Raw genomic sequence first — 13,367 nt, forward strand, 5'->3', positions numbered from 1 at the left:
CCGTACCGGCCTTCAAAGGTGCTCGCTAACAGCACTTGCCCCAACAGTCTGTGAAGGCTATACAGGGGATGTGTGTTGCTCGGTTGATGATTGTAGTTATGCCAGGGGCATGTAACCTCCCTGGAGTGGGCTTCGTGGTGGTGGTATTTGGACGATCACCGCTCGACCACAATTCGTGTTGCCCATGAGACATTTCCAAATAAACTCCCAGAGCTGGGGAGTTTGGTGTGACAAGGGGGTTGGTGGCTCTCATTCTGTGACGTGCACGTAGCGACTGAATCTAGAGTCATTAACAAATGGCTCGTTCATCATCCTTATCATTACCTTCAAGAATTATTGTCCGTCCACTGCTGGCTGAAAGCCTGACCACACCATCACCATCCCTCACGTGTCCCGCATTGCCACAATCCGCCCCGATCCTGCCCCTGAACTGATCTCATCTCCACCGAGGTCATCTTCTTGACCGCCTGTTCCCTCCTTTGGCTGCAATTCCACCGCCAGTCTCGCTCATTGGCCATCGTACGGGCTATCGAGGTGACCTCCCTGAGCCCTCTTGATTTCCTTGACTGTCAGCGTGCCGCCCTTAACTGGCGAGCATTGGCTCAGTTTTTTTCTCTCGTGCACGCGCTCCCCCCCTTTCGTCTCTCTGTGTCATTCCAATCACGCGCCTCTCCGCGCTTTTTCTCTGCGCTTCTCCGTGCACACTGTGAGCCTCCGTCCGTTTTCTGCGTCTCTCCGAGCGTCCGTACGCATCCGGTCGCTCGGGTCGGCGGTCGGCGCTCTCGCGAGCGGAGCGCGCCGATTGCCATAACCGGGCAGGGAGGGGGCCGCCCGCCCGCCGCTCCACCGCGCGTGCTTTATTTATACATTGCCTTTGAAGCGGCCGTGCGTGCGGTCCCAGAGATGGCAGAGCGGCGCGATCGTGCAGCCAGGGGTCGTAAATGTCCACTTAATCCCCCGTGGCGTGGCCGCCAGCGTGCGCGCAATAATAATAAATCATTAGCATTCACGAGCCTCTCCTTGATCAATCCACTGCTGGATGAAGCCCTCCCCATGCCGTCATTTGTTTTGCCATACTTCACCGCCACGGCGCCCATATTTGGTAAAGGTGAGGCAAGGGCTACCGAGGATCGGTTCAGATGTCACTCGCCACCAATGTTAGCCTTGGCCGGGAATTGAACTCTGCTCTCTAAGTTTTGGAGGTGGGGGGCACTGTGGTGGCTACGGAGCACGTGGCCTGTGATCCAGCACTGTGTGGGGGCAGCAGCGAGAGTTGGTGGATCATGCACAGATGCTGTGAAACTCCCTTCCCGTGGGCAACGAGGAGGTTCCGTACCTCGGCTCGCCAGGAGAAGCCAGTGCAGCAAGTGGACTCATTCATAGTATTGCCCTTTTGCACGTGTGGGATTTCAAAATATATATGTAAATAAATAACTAAAGAGAGTCCTTGGATTCAGTGTGGCGTTTGTGGATAAATATGTAAAAAAAGTGACTTTTGTATCGCATTGCGTCGATTTTGGGGGCTCGTCCTTTTTTAAAAAACCGGACAAACTGAACAAACTTCAGCCAGGCGATTTGTGAACCCGCCTCGAGCTTGACAGCTGCCGCTGCCTTCCACGCAGGACGGGGCCGGCCGGCCGGACAGCGCTGGCCGCGTGGTTCACTTCCACAACCTTCCGCCCGTGGCCTTCACCGAGGCCGACATCATCCGGCTGGGCCTGCCCTTCGGCAAGGTCACCAACTACATTCTCATGAGGTCCAAAAACCAGGTGAGGGCGCGGGTCGTTGGGGGGGCGCGTGGGTCAGGGGGGCGATGATAGTCCCGCACTATGAGAATGGCGCGGGTACCAAAACCCGCGAGCCATTTGGTCTGAGCGTGCTGGAATCCTTTACAAAGACGCGGCTACAAACGGAGCGGCTCGCTCCCCGTCAGACTCTCCGATGCTGCACGGCGATGGTTTACCCTTTTCCACGTTCTCAAGTTTGCAAAATATTTGCACTGTGGATTGGCTTAGTCGGTCAACGTGATCAGGTGTGTGACTTTCTTAACCGGCCTGGAATATATTTGGCTGTTACTGCAAATGTCATGGCTTATCATTCCATTTAAAGAGCCACCGGGGGCAGTTTGTTCTCTCTGCCCACTGACTTTTGACCGTTCTATTAATGCCCGGTTTGCTACTTGGTGTCTGTCTCATTGTGCCCCATACACCCTGCACAGCGTAACCCAATGCGCCGCGTGGCCAATCGCCAATGGCCGAACCTTTATGGGAATCCTCGAAATGCCTGGCCGAACGATGAATGAAATCTCTCAACTTGCGCCGTTATGCCGGTGTTCTTCATTTGACCAGCACATGGTTAAGAGACGCGTGACACGTTAAGGCCAACCTGGGTTATGACATGAAGACATTTTCATGACACGCAGTATATATGTAAAAAAAAGATGTTCATCTAACAAATAGAGACCAAGTTAAACAAACATCGTAATTACGTAACGTCGTTGCGACCTTCCTTCCGACTCACATGCGTGGTGGTGTGGGCGACTCTGTCTGTGCAGCCGCGTCACCGTTATGATTCATGCCGAGAAATCTACTGCTCAGCCCATATTTGAAATAATCACGCTCTCTCTCTCTCGCTCACTCTGCCTTTTGGCTGCATCCCCAGTTCCTTAAGCAGAAGCGGCATCACAGCCCCTCACCCCCCCCTCCCCCGAACTCCTCGCACACGCGCACCGACATGTGGACACACAGACACTGCCAGGAGCAAACGCTTTTGATCGATAAGGCAGCAGCTGAGTGAAAGTACAAACTTTCGCTGCTGTCAAAAAAGTGTGGCTTCTGATAGCATCTCAAGGTCGTTTGTCCGGGAATACAAACGGCAAAGCAACGGCGGCCGCCACGCACCACCGCGCGGCATCTTCATCACGTGCGTCGCGGCGCACGGGACATCCCATTTACATTTTTTTCCCCCTTCCTTTTTTGCTTGCTTGCGCGAGCCCAAAACAATCAACACGTGCCCCAGCGGGCAGCGTCGCATGGGGCGAGGCAATGTCAAATGTGCCTTTGTTACCGGTGTGTTCAAATCGCCACGCTGCAGGTGAAAACGCTCGCCTCTTCGCTTTTTCCTTCACGCTGCTCCGCTCACTTGCCCGTTCGCTCGCTCACCCGTTCACTCGCTCACCCGCTCACTCACCGCTCATCTACTCGCTCACCCGTTCACTCGCTCACCCGCTCACTCACCGCTCATCTACTCGCTCACCCGTTCACTCGCTCACCCGCTCACTCACCGCTCATCCACTCGCTCACCCGTTCACTCGCTCACCCGTTCACTCGCTCACCCGCTCATTCACCACACTGCAGGTCAGCTCATTTTTCTTTCCGCTTCTTCCCTCGCACCGCTCCACTTTTGCATTTCCCTCCATCCCATCATCGTTTCTTTGCTCCCAAGCTCTTACAACAATAACCCTGCTCAATTGTATGCATGTATGTTCTTCTTTCGCACGTACTTAGCCAACCGTGGCAATCGGAGGTGAGATTAGCACGCGATTCGTGACTCGCGTTACACCCTCGCATAGTACTACGTCACCGCTCCTGTTCATCGCTGGCCGCTTGGCGTTTTGAGCCTACGCGTCCGCAAGCGCGGTCGAAATACACTGGTAGCCGGAAACGGCGTGGCGTGCGCGCTCTGCTCCCGGCGGCTCGCAGGCTTTCCTGGAGATGGCGAGGCCCGAGGCGGCGCGGGCGCTGGTGAGGACGTACGCGGCGCAACCACCACTCCTGCAGGAGCAGCCCGTCGCCGTGCAGATGTCCAGCTCTTACCAGCGCCTCGTGCTCAAGGTGCCCTTCCCTCCCGTCCCGGAACCCAGAGTCCCTCGTGGTGACCCCCTCAAGCCCCCCCCCCTCCCTCACGCCCCCCTTTTCCCAACATCATCGCGGCGATCATCCGGCCCGGGAGGTTGTACCCGGCCCCGGCGACGCAGCTGCTGATGTCGGCCAAACGTGACATTTGGTGGTGTCTGGGGTCGTCAGGTTCGCGTGCTGATGGAGGAGGTCGGCCGACCCGGAGATCCGGGTCACGACGCAGACTCGCAGGGGTCGGGCACTTAGCGTATCGCTGTCCTGCGTGAGCGGACGTGATGAGTTTCAGCCGGAACGGTCGGGAACGACACTGTGCCAGGATTAACGTTGGCACCTCCATCTCGCCTTACTTGCCATACAATTAAAGGGGCGTAGTCAAAGTGATTTCCTGCTTAAATGAGCAGAATATGGTGGAAATTCCACATTCCCATGGCAGGGGCGAGTCTATCAACAGGATGACCACTGATAACTTCCCTACAAAGTGGTGCCTATTTTATCGACCCCAGAGGAATGATGAGGGGCTGACTGAAACCCCAACCAGGATGTGAACTTGCAACCTTCCGATTGCGAGCCGCTCGCTGAGTCATCTGCCGGTTATACGGTGCAGTAACATAGGGTTAGTATGGATAGCCACACCTTGCACACTAGTGGTAGTGCCTTACGCTGGTAATCCAAGGCAGCCCTAGGAACGATCCTGAAAATATTGATTGAGAACTGAGTGCCCGGTGTACATTGTGCGGTGTCTTCCCGCTGTCCTCTAACCCATGCCCCGTGCCCTCTGCCCTCTGCCCCATGCCCCTTGTCCCGTGCCCCGTGCCCCATGCCCCGTGCTGCGTGCGATGTCCTCCGCCGGTAGAAACCGGGACGCCCTGTGGACGAGGTGCTGATGGAGGAGACGGGGCACTCGGCCAGAGCTCGCGCCGGCACCGCCCAGTACGGCCACCCTCCTCCGCACTGGCACTCACCAGCACCACAACACTCATCGCATCGACATCGCCATTGCCATCATCTATCCACTGCTGAATGAAGGATCTTCTCCAAGCCATTATCATCTCTTGCGGTCCTACGATTCAAACAAATCATCGCGCACCCGCGCACACGAGCCGATTCCTCACTCATCCTCCGTGGTGGGGTTTTCCAACAGCAGTCCAATCGGCTCTTTGTCAGCCTCTCTCTTCCATCATTTTTCCACCTTTAATGACTGCTCTGGTTTAGGTAAAGGCGCAGCCCTGCAATTGCTCGCTCGCGGCACTGCTCAAGGAAGGGCCACCAATACAGGGACCTGGAGAGACCCCCCCTCTAGTGGGGGCCCAGTTCACCAGATGCACTGAAAACAACGATGTGGCTATGGAGGTGGGCGAGAGCAGGTCCGAGTGCTTTTGAAAAACCACAACCGACTGCTACAGTCGCGATTCTGGTCGCTGCTGGTCACTTATCATTCCTGCTGGTCGCTTTTGGTCGCTGTTGATCGCTGCTGGACGCTGCTGGGTGCCGAGTTGCCTGCTGATGCCAGCGCCCGCTGTTGTATCGCCGCAGGAGCCGTGTGCGGTCGCGCAGCCCCCTGTCCCGCGACCGTGAGTCTCCCACTGCCAACGCGGTGCGCTCGTTCAGCCCGGTGCCATGGAAACGGAGCCGGTCGCCCTGGCGCCGTGAGAGCCTCTCCAGCTCGTCTCCTGGACCCTCCACCCCCTCTCCTCGCCGCCAACCCCAGAGTCCACTGGAGAATCCCTCGCAGGGCAGGACCAGGCCGACGAGCCCGCGCGAGCACGAGGCCACGATGGATGACGGCGAGACGATGATGAGGGAGAGCGAGACGACGACGACGAGGGAGAACGGGGCGAGGCTGAGCCCTGCGCCGAACGAGCTGGAGGATCTCGCACAAGGAGCGTGGCGACGCGACCCCACCGAGCGGCGGGGGGATGGAGCGGGCGAGACGCGGGGGGGCGCGAGCACGGGCGGCGGCGCCGGCGGCGGCGCGACAGAGGAGCCGAGCAGGCTCCACGCGCTCCGTGATCGCGATGAGGAGCAGGACTTCTTCCTGGGCGACGTCGGGTTCGTCACCGTGGATGAGGTTGGAGCCGAAGAGGAGATGGGGGAGGAGGAGAAGGGCTCCGTTCACCTCGTCGTCGGCGAGGGATCGGGCGGCGGGGAGGAGGCGGCGGCCGACGAGGTCGCCGCCGCTGCCGCCACGGCGTCTGTGGCGGCGAGGCTCGTGGATGAGCGGGCACCCCCGGGCGGTGGCGATCGACCGTCGGGTGACGAGGTCGCAAATCTCCCGGACGTCGCCCCCCACGGAGGCGACGCGGCGGACACGGAGGAGACGGCGCCGGCGCCGGTCCCGGCCGCCAACGGGGATGGCCGCTCGGAGGAGACGGCCGACGCGGACGCGGAAGCCCCGGCCCTCCCCCGAGAGCCTCGCGGCACGCGGGACGAACCCGCGTCCTTCCCGCGAAGCCGCAGCTCGGAATCCGACGGCGACGTACGGGACGCCGAGGGACCACGGCCCAGGGTGATGATGGAGGGGGACGAGGGGGCAGGCAGCGGTGACGACCGTCGCGACGGGTTGCCCGGAGTCGTGAAGCCCGCGGGCCAACCCCTCGCTCCAGGTGCGTGCCAACTCCTGATCCATAAGTGCACGCGGCATTGTCCAGATTTGGGGTCGTGACTTTATTCAAGAATCGATCAACATTTGCGTGGTACGTTCGTACCGTCTTGACCCTGGCCTTCACGAGTAATTTGCACAGTTCCTCATTCTTCAATTAAGAGACGCGTGTGCGCACACGCCGGGGAGGGACGTCCGTTGCGGAGATGGAGCGACGAGATCGGCTCTTGTGTGCGACGGCTTGGTGGGGGGCGGCGGCTTGGATAGAACGTGACCGCCTCAAACGATGTGCGTGGTGTAGATTTTTTAAATCGCTGCATCCAATCGTTGCGCGCCCGGGAGGCAATCGAGTCAGCGTGGCCACAAATCATCTCCATCTCGCGTCTTCCATCGTCTCGAGTCACATCCCTCTCGTGTTTTACGGCACCGAGCTGCTCCCGCCGGTGGAGGCGGCGGCATCTGCCACGCGTCCGGGGGGCTGTCGGCTGCAGCGGCGTGCGTTGATCTAAATAGAAATCTTTAAGCTATCGAGGGGCACGCGCGGCGATAGAATCTGCCGCGGGGGGGGGGGTGGGCGGGGGTGGTTTTGGTGATGATTTGTAAATGTTGTTTCTGACGGGTTGCGTCGCTCCCGCTGCCCGCTGTGGAGGTGTCTCGGAGTCACGCGCCGGCTCCTCCCTCTTGGCAAACGAGACTCCTACACAATACAAACATCACTTTTCACCATACTTCACCACTCTGCCAGGCGCTTAATACGGCTTTTATTTCTTTATCCGTATCTGTTTTTTCGTGTCGATCGACGCGTGCTGGTAGTTTTTACGTCACAATTCTCGTCGTCAACCCCTCCACCACCCGACGAGATTGTCCGGTTAAACGCAGACATTATTATTGTTGTTGTTGTTCGTACCGTGACGATGCTTTGATCAAACTCTGACCGATAGAGCTGCAGCAGCTCACCGGCAGCTTCGGACTTCCCCCCACCAAGTTCAACACCAACGTGCGACGTTTTAAATCTGGTCAGGCGGTGGAGGGTTAATGACAAGACACTGACATAAAGCCCCCGCCACGTGTGACCTAACCCAAAGACAAATGTGGAACCCCGTGGTGCTGGCTACGAAAGGCACGTTTTAAACGATTATTTTATCTCTCTCATCCGCGGCTCGATGCTGCCCCCTGCTGGTCGCGTTCGACCGGGTTCCATACACCAGCTGCCCTTGAATTGCTTCCCGCTCGTAGCAACGTCAACGTTAACAGCCCCCTTATCAATCCACTTCTGGATTATTACCTCCCATCGGGGTTTCTGGACCGTACGTCACCAAAGCTGGTGAGTGCGGCGGGTTGTTGAAGCGCCGATTTGGATGTCACTTGCCGTGGCCTGGAACGTTAATTCGTTTCGCCAGGTTTGTGGCGCAGTGCGCTAACCGCAGTTCCGCCACTCCCCCCTCTATGCCGTTTTAAATAACAATATTTGGTGTGATTTTTGTGACAGGCTTACAAGGCCCCTAGAAATGCCTGTACGTGTTTACTATCTGGCAAATCATCTCGATGTCGGTGAATTCTAACCACTACGCATCCAAAAAACCCATGAATCTACTCAACACGACGACGATGATGATGTTGATGGTGACCAGCGGTGGCACTAGGCATACAAACGCCAACCAAGTTCAAGCTTAGGGCCCCAAGCAGCTGAAGAGGCCCCAGATTCATGAAAACAAAATATCAACAAATTAAAACCCTAATAACCTTAACAAGGGGAAGTATCTCTCATCCCTCGACATTGTCCTCATTCCTCTTCTCTCATCCCACACGACGTCTCTTTCTCTTGTCTTCTGTCATCTCGCTAGGCTCTTAAGAATTGAAAGGGGGAACCCCAAAAATGTATTCTGCTTGGGCCCCCATTGGGCCCGCCACAACCACTAACGATGGCTCTGGAGCCCGAGGCCTCAACGTGGGTGAGCCGTGCAACCATGTCGTGCGTCACGCGCGAGTTGGTGTCAAGGGGCGCTACGGCGGCGAGATGTTAACTACCTCGCCTGGTGTACATGAGGTCGGGGGTTCGATCCCGACCCCGACGCCTGCTGTATATTTGGAGTTTGCATGTCTCTCTCCCTGTGGTCGCGTGGATATTTCTCCTGGTCCTCAGGTTTTTCCCTCCACATGTAGAAACAACAAGCGTTTAGATTACAGTATTTGGCTTCTGCTATACATTTGCACATAGTAAGCCACTTCGTTGACCAATCGTTCGTGGCCAGGTCGCTTCTGAAAAAGAGCTATGTAGCTCAAGTGGGCCTTACCTATTAAAAAATAAACAGCTTAGTCAACATCGTCCGTGCCTCTCGCTCCTCCGCAGAAATCCTCAGCGACCTGAAAAGATGCACGGAGTCCCCTGCGTGCGTCTCCGTGTCGGCGGCCGGCGAGGAATCGCTCAGTCCTCCTATCGGCAAGTCCACCACTGCACCACATTCTTACTTGAGGCTGAGTCGACCTAGTCGATGTCCCTGGGACAGGGGCAGATACCACTTGCCCCACCGATGTTGACTGGCCAGGAATCACACTCCGATTGCATTGTAGCGACACACACACACGTATAGCCTGCTTAGACTATTGGGGAGTGCTGTTAGTGAGCACCTATTTAAGCTAATGTGGCAGACGAATGGGTGGTGTAGCCAGAACCATATTTGGCCATCTTTGCGCAGTGCTGAGATATTTACACATTGCACTGCGTACTGTTTTATAGCAAAGTCGACCGAGGGGAGGCCGAGAACCGATTCAGCTACTTGCCATGATGTTCACTGTGAACGGCAAGTGAATTCTGGTCTCTGGGTTTGTAGTGCGCTGCGCTAACCACGACACACACGTACGCACACACACACGCACGCATACTGCAAATAGTAAAAATTGATCGTGAGCTTTAAAGATTGTGAGTAATGTTTTGTTGGCAATGGTGACTGCAGGACAAAGTGAAATGGGGGTCACAAAGGGGGGATGGCACTGTCGGGGTGGGGGGGTGGATACACCCATAGCTGCACATGCTGGAAGAATCTTCAAGAGCTGAATATTGAATTCAGTTCCTGGAGAAGCTCCCAGCAACAACGCGTGCCACGACCCGACAGCTCCGTGCCACGGCGCAACAGCGAGAGCGCACGCGGCCGCAATCCGCTCAGGCCGACCGCGCGACCGCACGCTCGCTCCCTGCCGTCGGGAGCGGTCTCGCTCACGGGTCGGGGGTGGGTGCGCGCCAGCCGGGTCCCGAGAGGCGAGCGCATTGGGTCACGGTGGGGGGCCTTCTCGGCCCGGGCGCCTTTGATGCATGGTGCCGCTAAAAGGGCCCCAGGGCTCGCAGGGGTACGAGGGGTCAACGACTAAAGGGGTCGGCTGGGGGGAGGAATGCCTGCCCTGAGTGCGCACTACCGGCGGGCGCGCGGAGATCGCGCGGCACGCGGCCGGGGCTAATTGAGAGGCTGCTCTGTTGAGACGACGTCTCCCGGCAACGCCTTCCGCTCTTTCGTTCGTGCATCCGAAACCTTGGTCGAATGCGACGTTGAGCGTGCGACCCTGACGTTGTTTAGCGCGGCGGATCCCGCTGGACCGGCGCAGGTTGGCGGGGCCGCGCCACCTTCAAAACGCGGCACGCGCTTCCGCCCCCCCCCCCCCCGTCACGGCCCCGAAACTTTCTAACAAACACGTGTAGCGCCGCGTTTGAAGTTGGCTCTTCGTCGTTTTATTTCCCCCTCCCCCAAATGTTACCCCGATTGCGCGGTCGGCGTTGCGCAAGCCTCTGTGTTAGTGAAGGACATGTGGAAGTGGATGCAACAAAACTACATCTGACATCCCTGCAATTGAACTGGTTCACACGGGTTGCTGAAGTGGAGAATGCGTGGAGTAGAGAAGAGTGAGAAGAGAGGGGAAAGGTTGGAGAGTGCGTGGAGTGGAGTAGAGTGAGGGGAGAGGCAGACAGGGGCAAGTCCACAGAGGATCTTAAAGATGGTGAGCAGTGTGATCTTAAAGTTGATTGGGGATTGGCCTTGGAGCCGCTGTAACCATCAGCACCGCTCTGCGAGACGTTCCGCGCAGTGAAGCTTCACGTAGGCCGCCACCGGCCGCTGTCGCACGGCACGCCGGGCCAGCGCCCTTCACGCTGCCCTTCCTCCTGTAGGCGTGAACTTCGTGGTGCCGCGCACGGGGTTCTACTGCCTCCTGTGCCGCCTGTTCTACGTGTGCGAGAGTTCGGCGCGGGAGGGCCACTGCCGGAGTCCCACGCACTACCGCAACGTGGAGGTGAGCGACGGGACTGCGATCCGTTTCCACGGCTGCCCCCCCCCCGGAGCACGGAACCCCTTGCCCCCGCGGGACGTTACCGCAGGGGTTGCCCCGGTGATGCTCTTGTTGGGTGCTCTGCGGTGTGCTCTCCTGGGTCGTGACGTGTTCTGCTTGGCGCGAACGACAAAAATCCGAGATGTCATCGCTGCCAGTTTTTAAATCCTTTATATTAAGTTGCACTTGCTTGCTTGATTGCGCACTTAACGACCTGTGCAAATCTTTCGGTCGTTTTTTAACCCACTTCCCGTGATCCAATCGAGCTGACATTTTGCACACAGACTCGTTGTGTGTGACAATTTATTTTCGTGAAAAAAATTTTCAAAAATTTTCCACTTTTTAGGAGAAAAAAAATTCATATTTAATTTAAAATACCAATGTGATAAAAATGAAACTCTTACTCAAGAAAAACAGAAATGCATAATAAAATAAAACCGATGCCACGCATATAAAGGATTTATAGTGAAAAACGTTGTTTTTATGGGTTAATTTTTTCCTCTCCCTGTTCAAGTGCAGGCTCAGGATCTTGCACCCTTACCTCTGCCCGTGACCTGACTGCCTCTAGAGAATATCCCCACTGTTTCGAGATAGCATCATAAGACGCAGTCGCAATTTGAGTGCTCATTCAAAATGTAATTGTTTTATGATTGAGTGAAAAATCTGATTTGATTATGGCTTTCTTCTGCCGTAATAAGAGATTGCACATGAGTAGTCTCCTGTGAGACTACGTTTAGAGTATTTGGCTCTTATAAATTTTCACATAAGCCACTTTGTTGAGCTATCATGTGGCCAGGTCGCTTCTGAAAAAGATCAATATAGTCCATTGGGCCTGACCTGGTAAAATAAGGTTTAAATTGTTTAGTTTAAATAGTCTCGGCTCTAAACCGTCAACTCGCTGGACTTGAGAGCCTGGTATAATTACAGCAAACCTCCGATTCCAACCCAGGATATTCAGCGATGCCATCTCAATGTCTCTGGCCCCTCGACCCACCCAGCCACCTCTTGAAACCCAACAGTTGTTGTCCCAAGTTGTTAAAATTGTTCACTGTTGCCTTGTGTCCATTGCTCCGGCAGAGGTACCTGATCCAGAGGCTGAGGGAGCTGGGGGAGAGCGGGCTGGGGGAGGCGATGGGAGCGGAGTGTGGCGAGCACGTCGCCGAGGGACATCGGACACAGCTGTGAGAAGCACCACACGCTCGCTCCCCTCCACAGCCGGGTGGTGCATCCTGAGGTCGTGACCCCAGGTGGACATCACACGCTGCTGACGAGGCTTCCAGAAATCCCGTGCGCTCCCCAGCAGCTCGATGTTGAATCCTTTGGCTTTATTTCACTCGATCTCCGACGGCCTACGTGTGACCAAATCAACCCCGGATTGCGCCCGATTTCATCAGAGCTTGGAATCTAAGCAGGATTTTGGAGCCTGGACAGTGCTCGGATGGGCGACCACCATGCATATCACGGATGGTGTAGGTTTTGTCAGCAGAGGGCAGTGTAGAAAAATCCGTTGTACTCAACTCTGCTTCCCCCACTTCCAAACCCACACTGACCAGCGTGGTGAAATAAGGTCAATAACCCCCACGATGAATGTGGCATGGCGAGTCCCTCATCCAGCAGTGGATTGGCCAAACCGTACATGTTGAACCTTTTACCTGTTGTACTTTTTGACAGAAGGAAAACAAGTCTAAATGGTTGTTACAGGTTTTTTTTGTTCATTTAGTTTATTGTTGTGAATTGAGTTGATATTTGGCGTAAGAAAGGCAATTATTTATTTATTTGTATTTATGGGTCGATATTTGTAAATGGGGTATTGAGACGCCAACAAAGCCGCTCTTAGGTCTTCTCAGGTACGTTGCCATCATCATCGCATATGGAGCCGACTTGAATTTGTCGCAGATTCGTCCGTTGTGACACACGCAAAACAGAAACGGTACGCTTGGGAACAGGTGAATTCCGAGTCGAATAGAATCATTACATGCGCCGCTATCGTTACAGGGGGGGGGGGGGGGCAGCATCGCAATCGCCGACGGGTTCTCACGGGCAACATTTTCCCTTTGACAAAAACCCGACACCAACAAACTTTTTTACCCAATCCGCCAATACGTTTTTAGGCTGAAATAACAAATCTGTTTACCCACTGTGAAGACACGCCCGATACCAAAGAACATCAGAGCGGCCACGTGGGCGCATCTTTTATTCATCGCATCGAGCACCATCTCGAGTGCTTTTCATAAACGAGCGTTGTGCACATCAAGTTATTTATACACTTGCACATTAGTTTATTTGTCTGTGCAACTTCAGACTCGCACTTCCGCAATGCCACACGAATACCCCAGAGTGGAATGTGTAATCACACTGCATGCCGGCCTGGCAAAGGAGGCTCTTGCAGCTATTGGGAGGTACAGTAATGTGGCAACAACGTTAACGCTCATTTCGTCTCCTTGCTCGGGTGTTTGCTGCAGTCCTTTTTCATGTTTTGTTTTATAATTTTATGGGAAAATATTGAACTCTCAACATTGCTGTGAAAAGGTAAATATCTGTAAAATAAAATACCCTCGTTTGAAAACATTTACATCCTCGTGGATTGTCATTGAACA

At 55.5% G+C, this 13,367-nt stretch overlaps 1 protein-coding gene across 2 annotated transcripts in view; it reads left to right on the forward strand.

Moving 5' to 3' along the window:
- Nucleotides 1-13,322, forward strand: part of LOC133343533 (RNA-binding protein 20-like) — a 74,531-nt gene extending 61,209 nt beyond the window's left edge. For both annotated transcript variants that reach the window (XM_061553206.1, XM_061553207.1), the window contains exons 7-13: nucleotides 1,623-1,769; nucleotides 3,702-3,833; nucleotides 4,711-4,787; nucleotides 5,391-6,460; nucleotides 8,807-8,896; nucleotides 10,613-10,734; nucleotides 11,848-13,322. In XM_061553206.1, coding sequence (XP_061409190.1) covers nucleotides 1,623-1,769; nucleotides 3,702-3,833; nucleotides 4,711-4,787; nucleotides 5,391-6,460; nucleotides 8,807-8,896; nucleotides 10,613-10,734; nucleotides 11,848-11,955 — 1,746 coding nt within the window. In that variant the 3' untranslated portion in view covers nucleotides 11,956-13,322. The remainder of the gene's footprint in view (nucleotides 1-1,622; nucleotides 1,770-3,701; nucleotides 3,834-4,710; nucleotides 4,788-5,390; nucleotides 6,461-8,806; nucleotides 8,897-10,612; nucleotides 10,735-11,847) is intronic.
- The last annotated feature ends 45 nt before the right edge of the window (nucleotides 13,323-13,367 follow it).

The sequence above is a fragment of the Lethenteron reissneri genome, chromosome 17 (genome assembly GCF_015708825.2).
Source record: "Lethenteron reissneri isolate LAM-NWPU_2019-01 chromosome 17, ASM1570882v1, whole genome shotgun sequence".
Lineage (NCBI taxonomy): Eukaryota > Metazoa > Chordata > Hyperoartia > Petromyzontiformes > Petromyzontidae > Lethenteron > Lethenteron reissneri.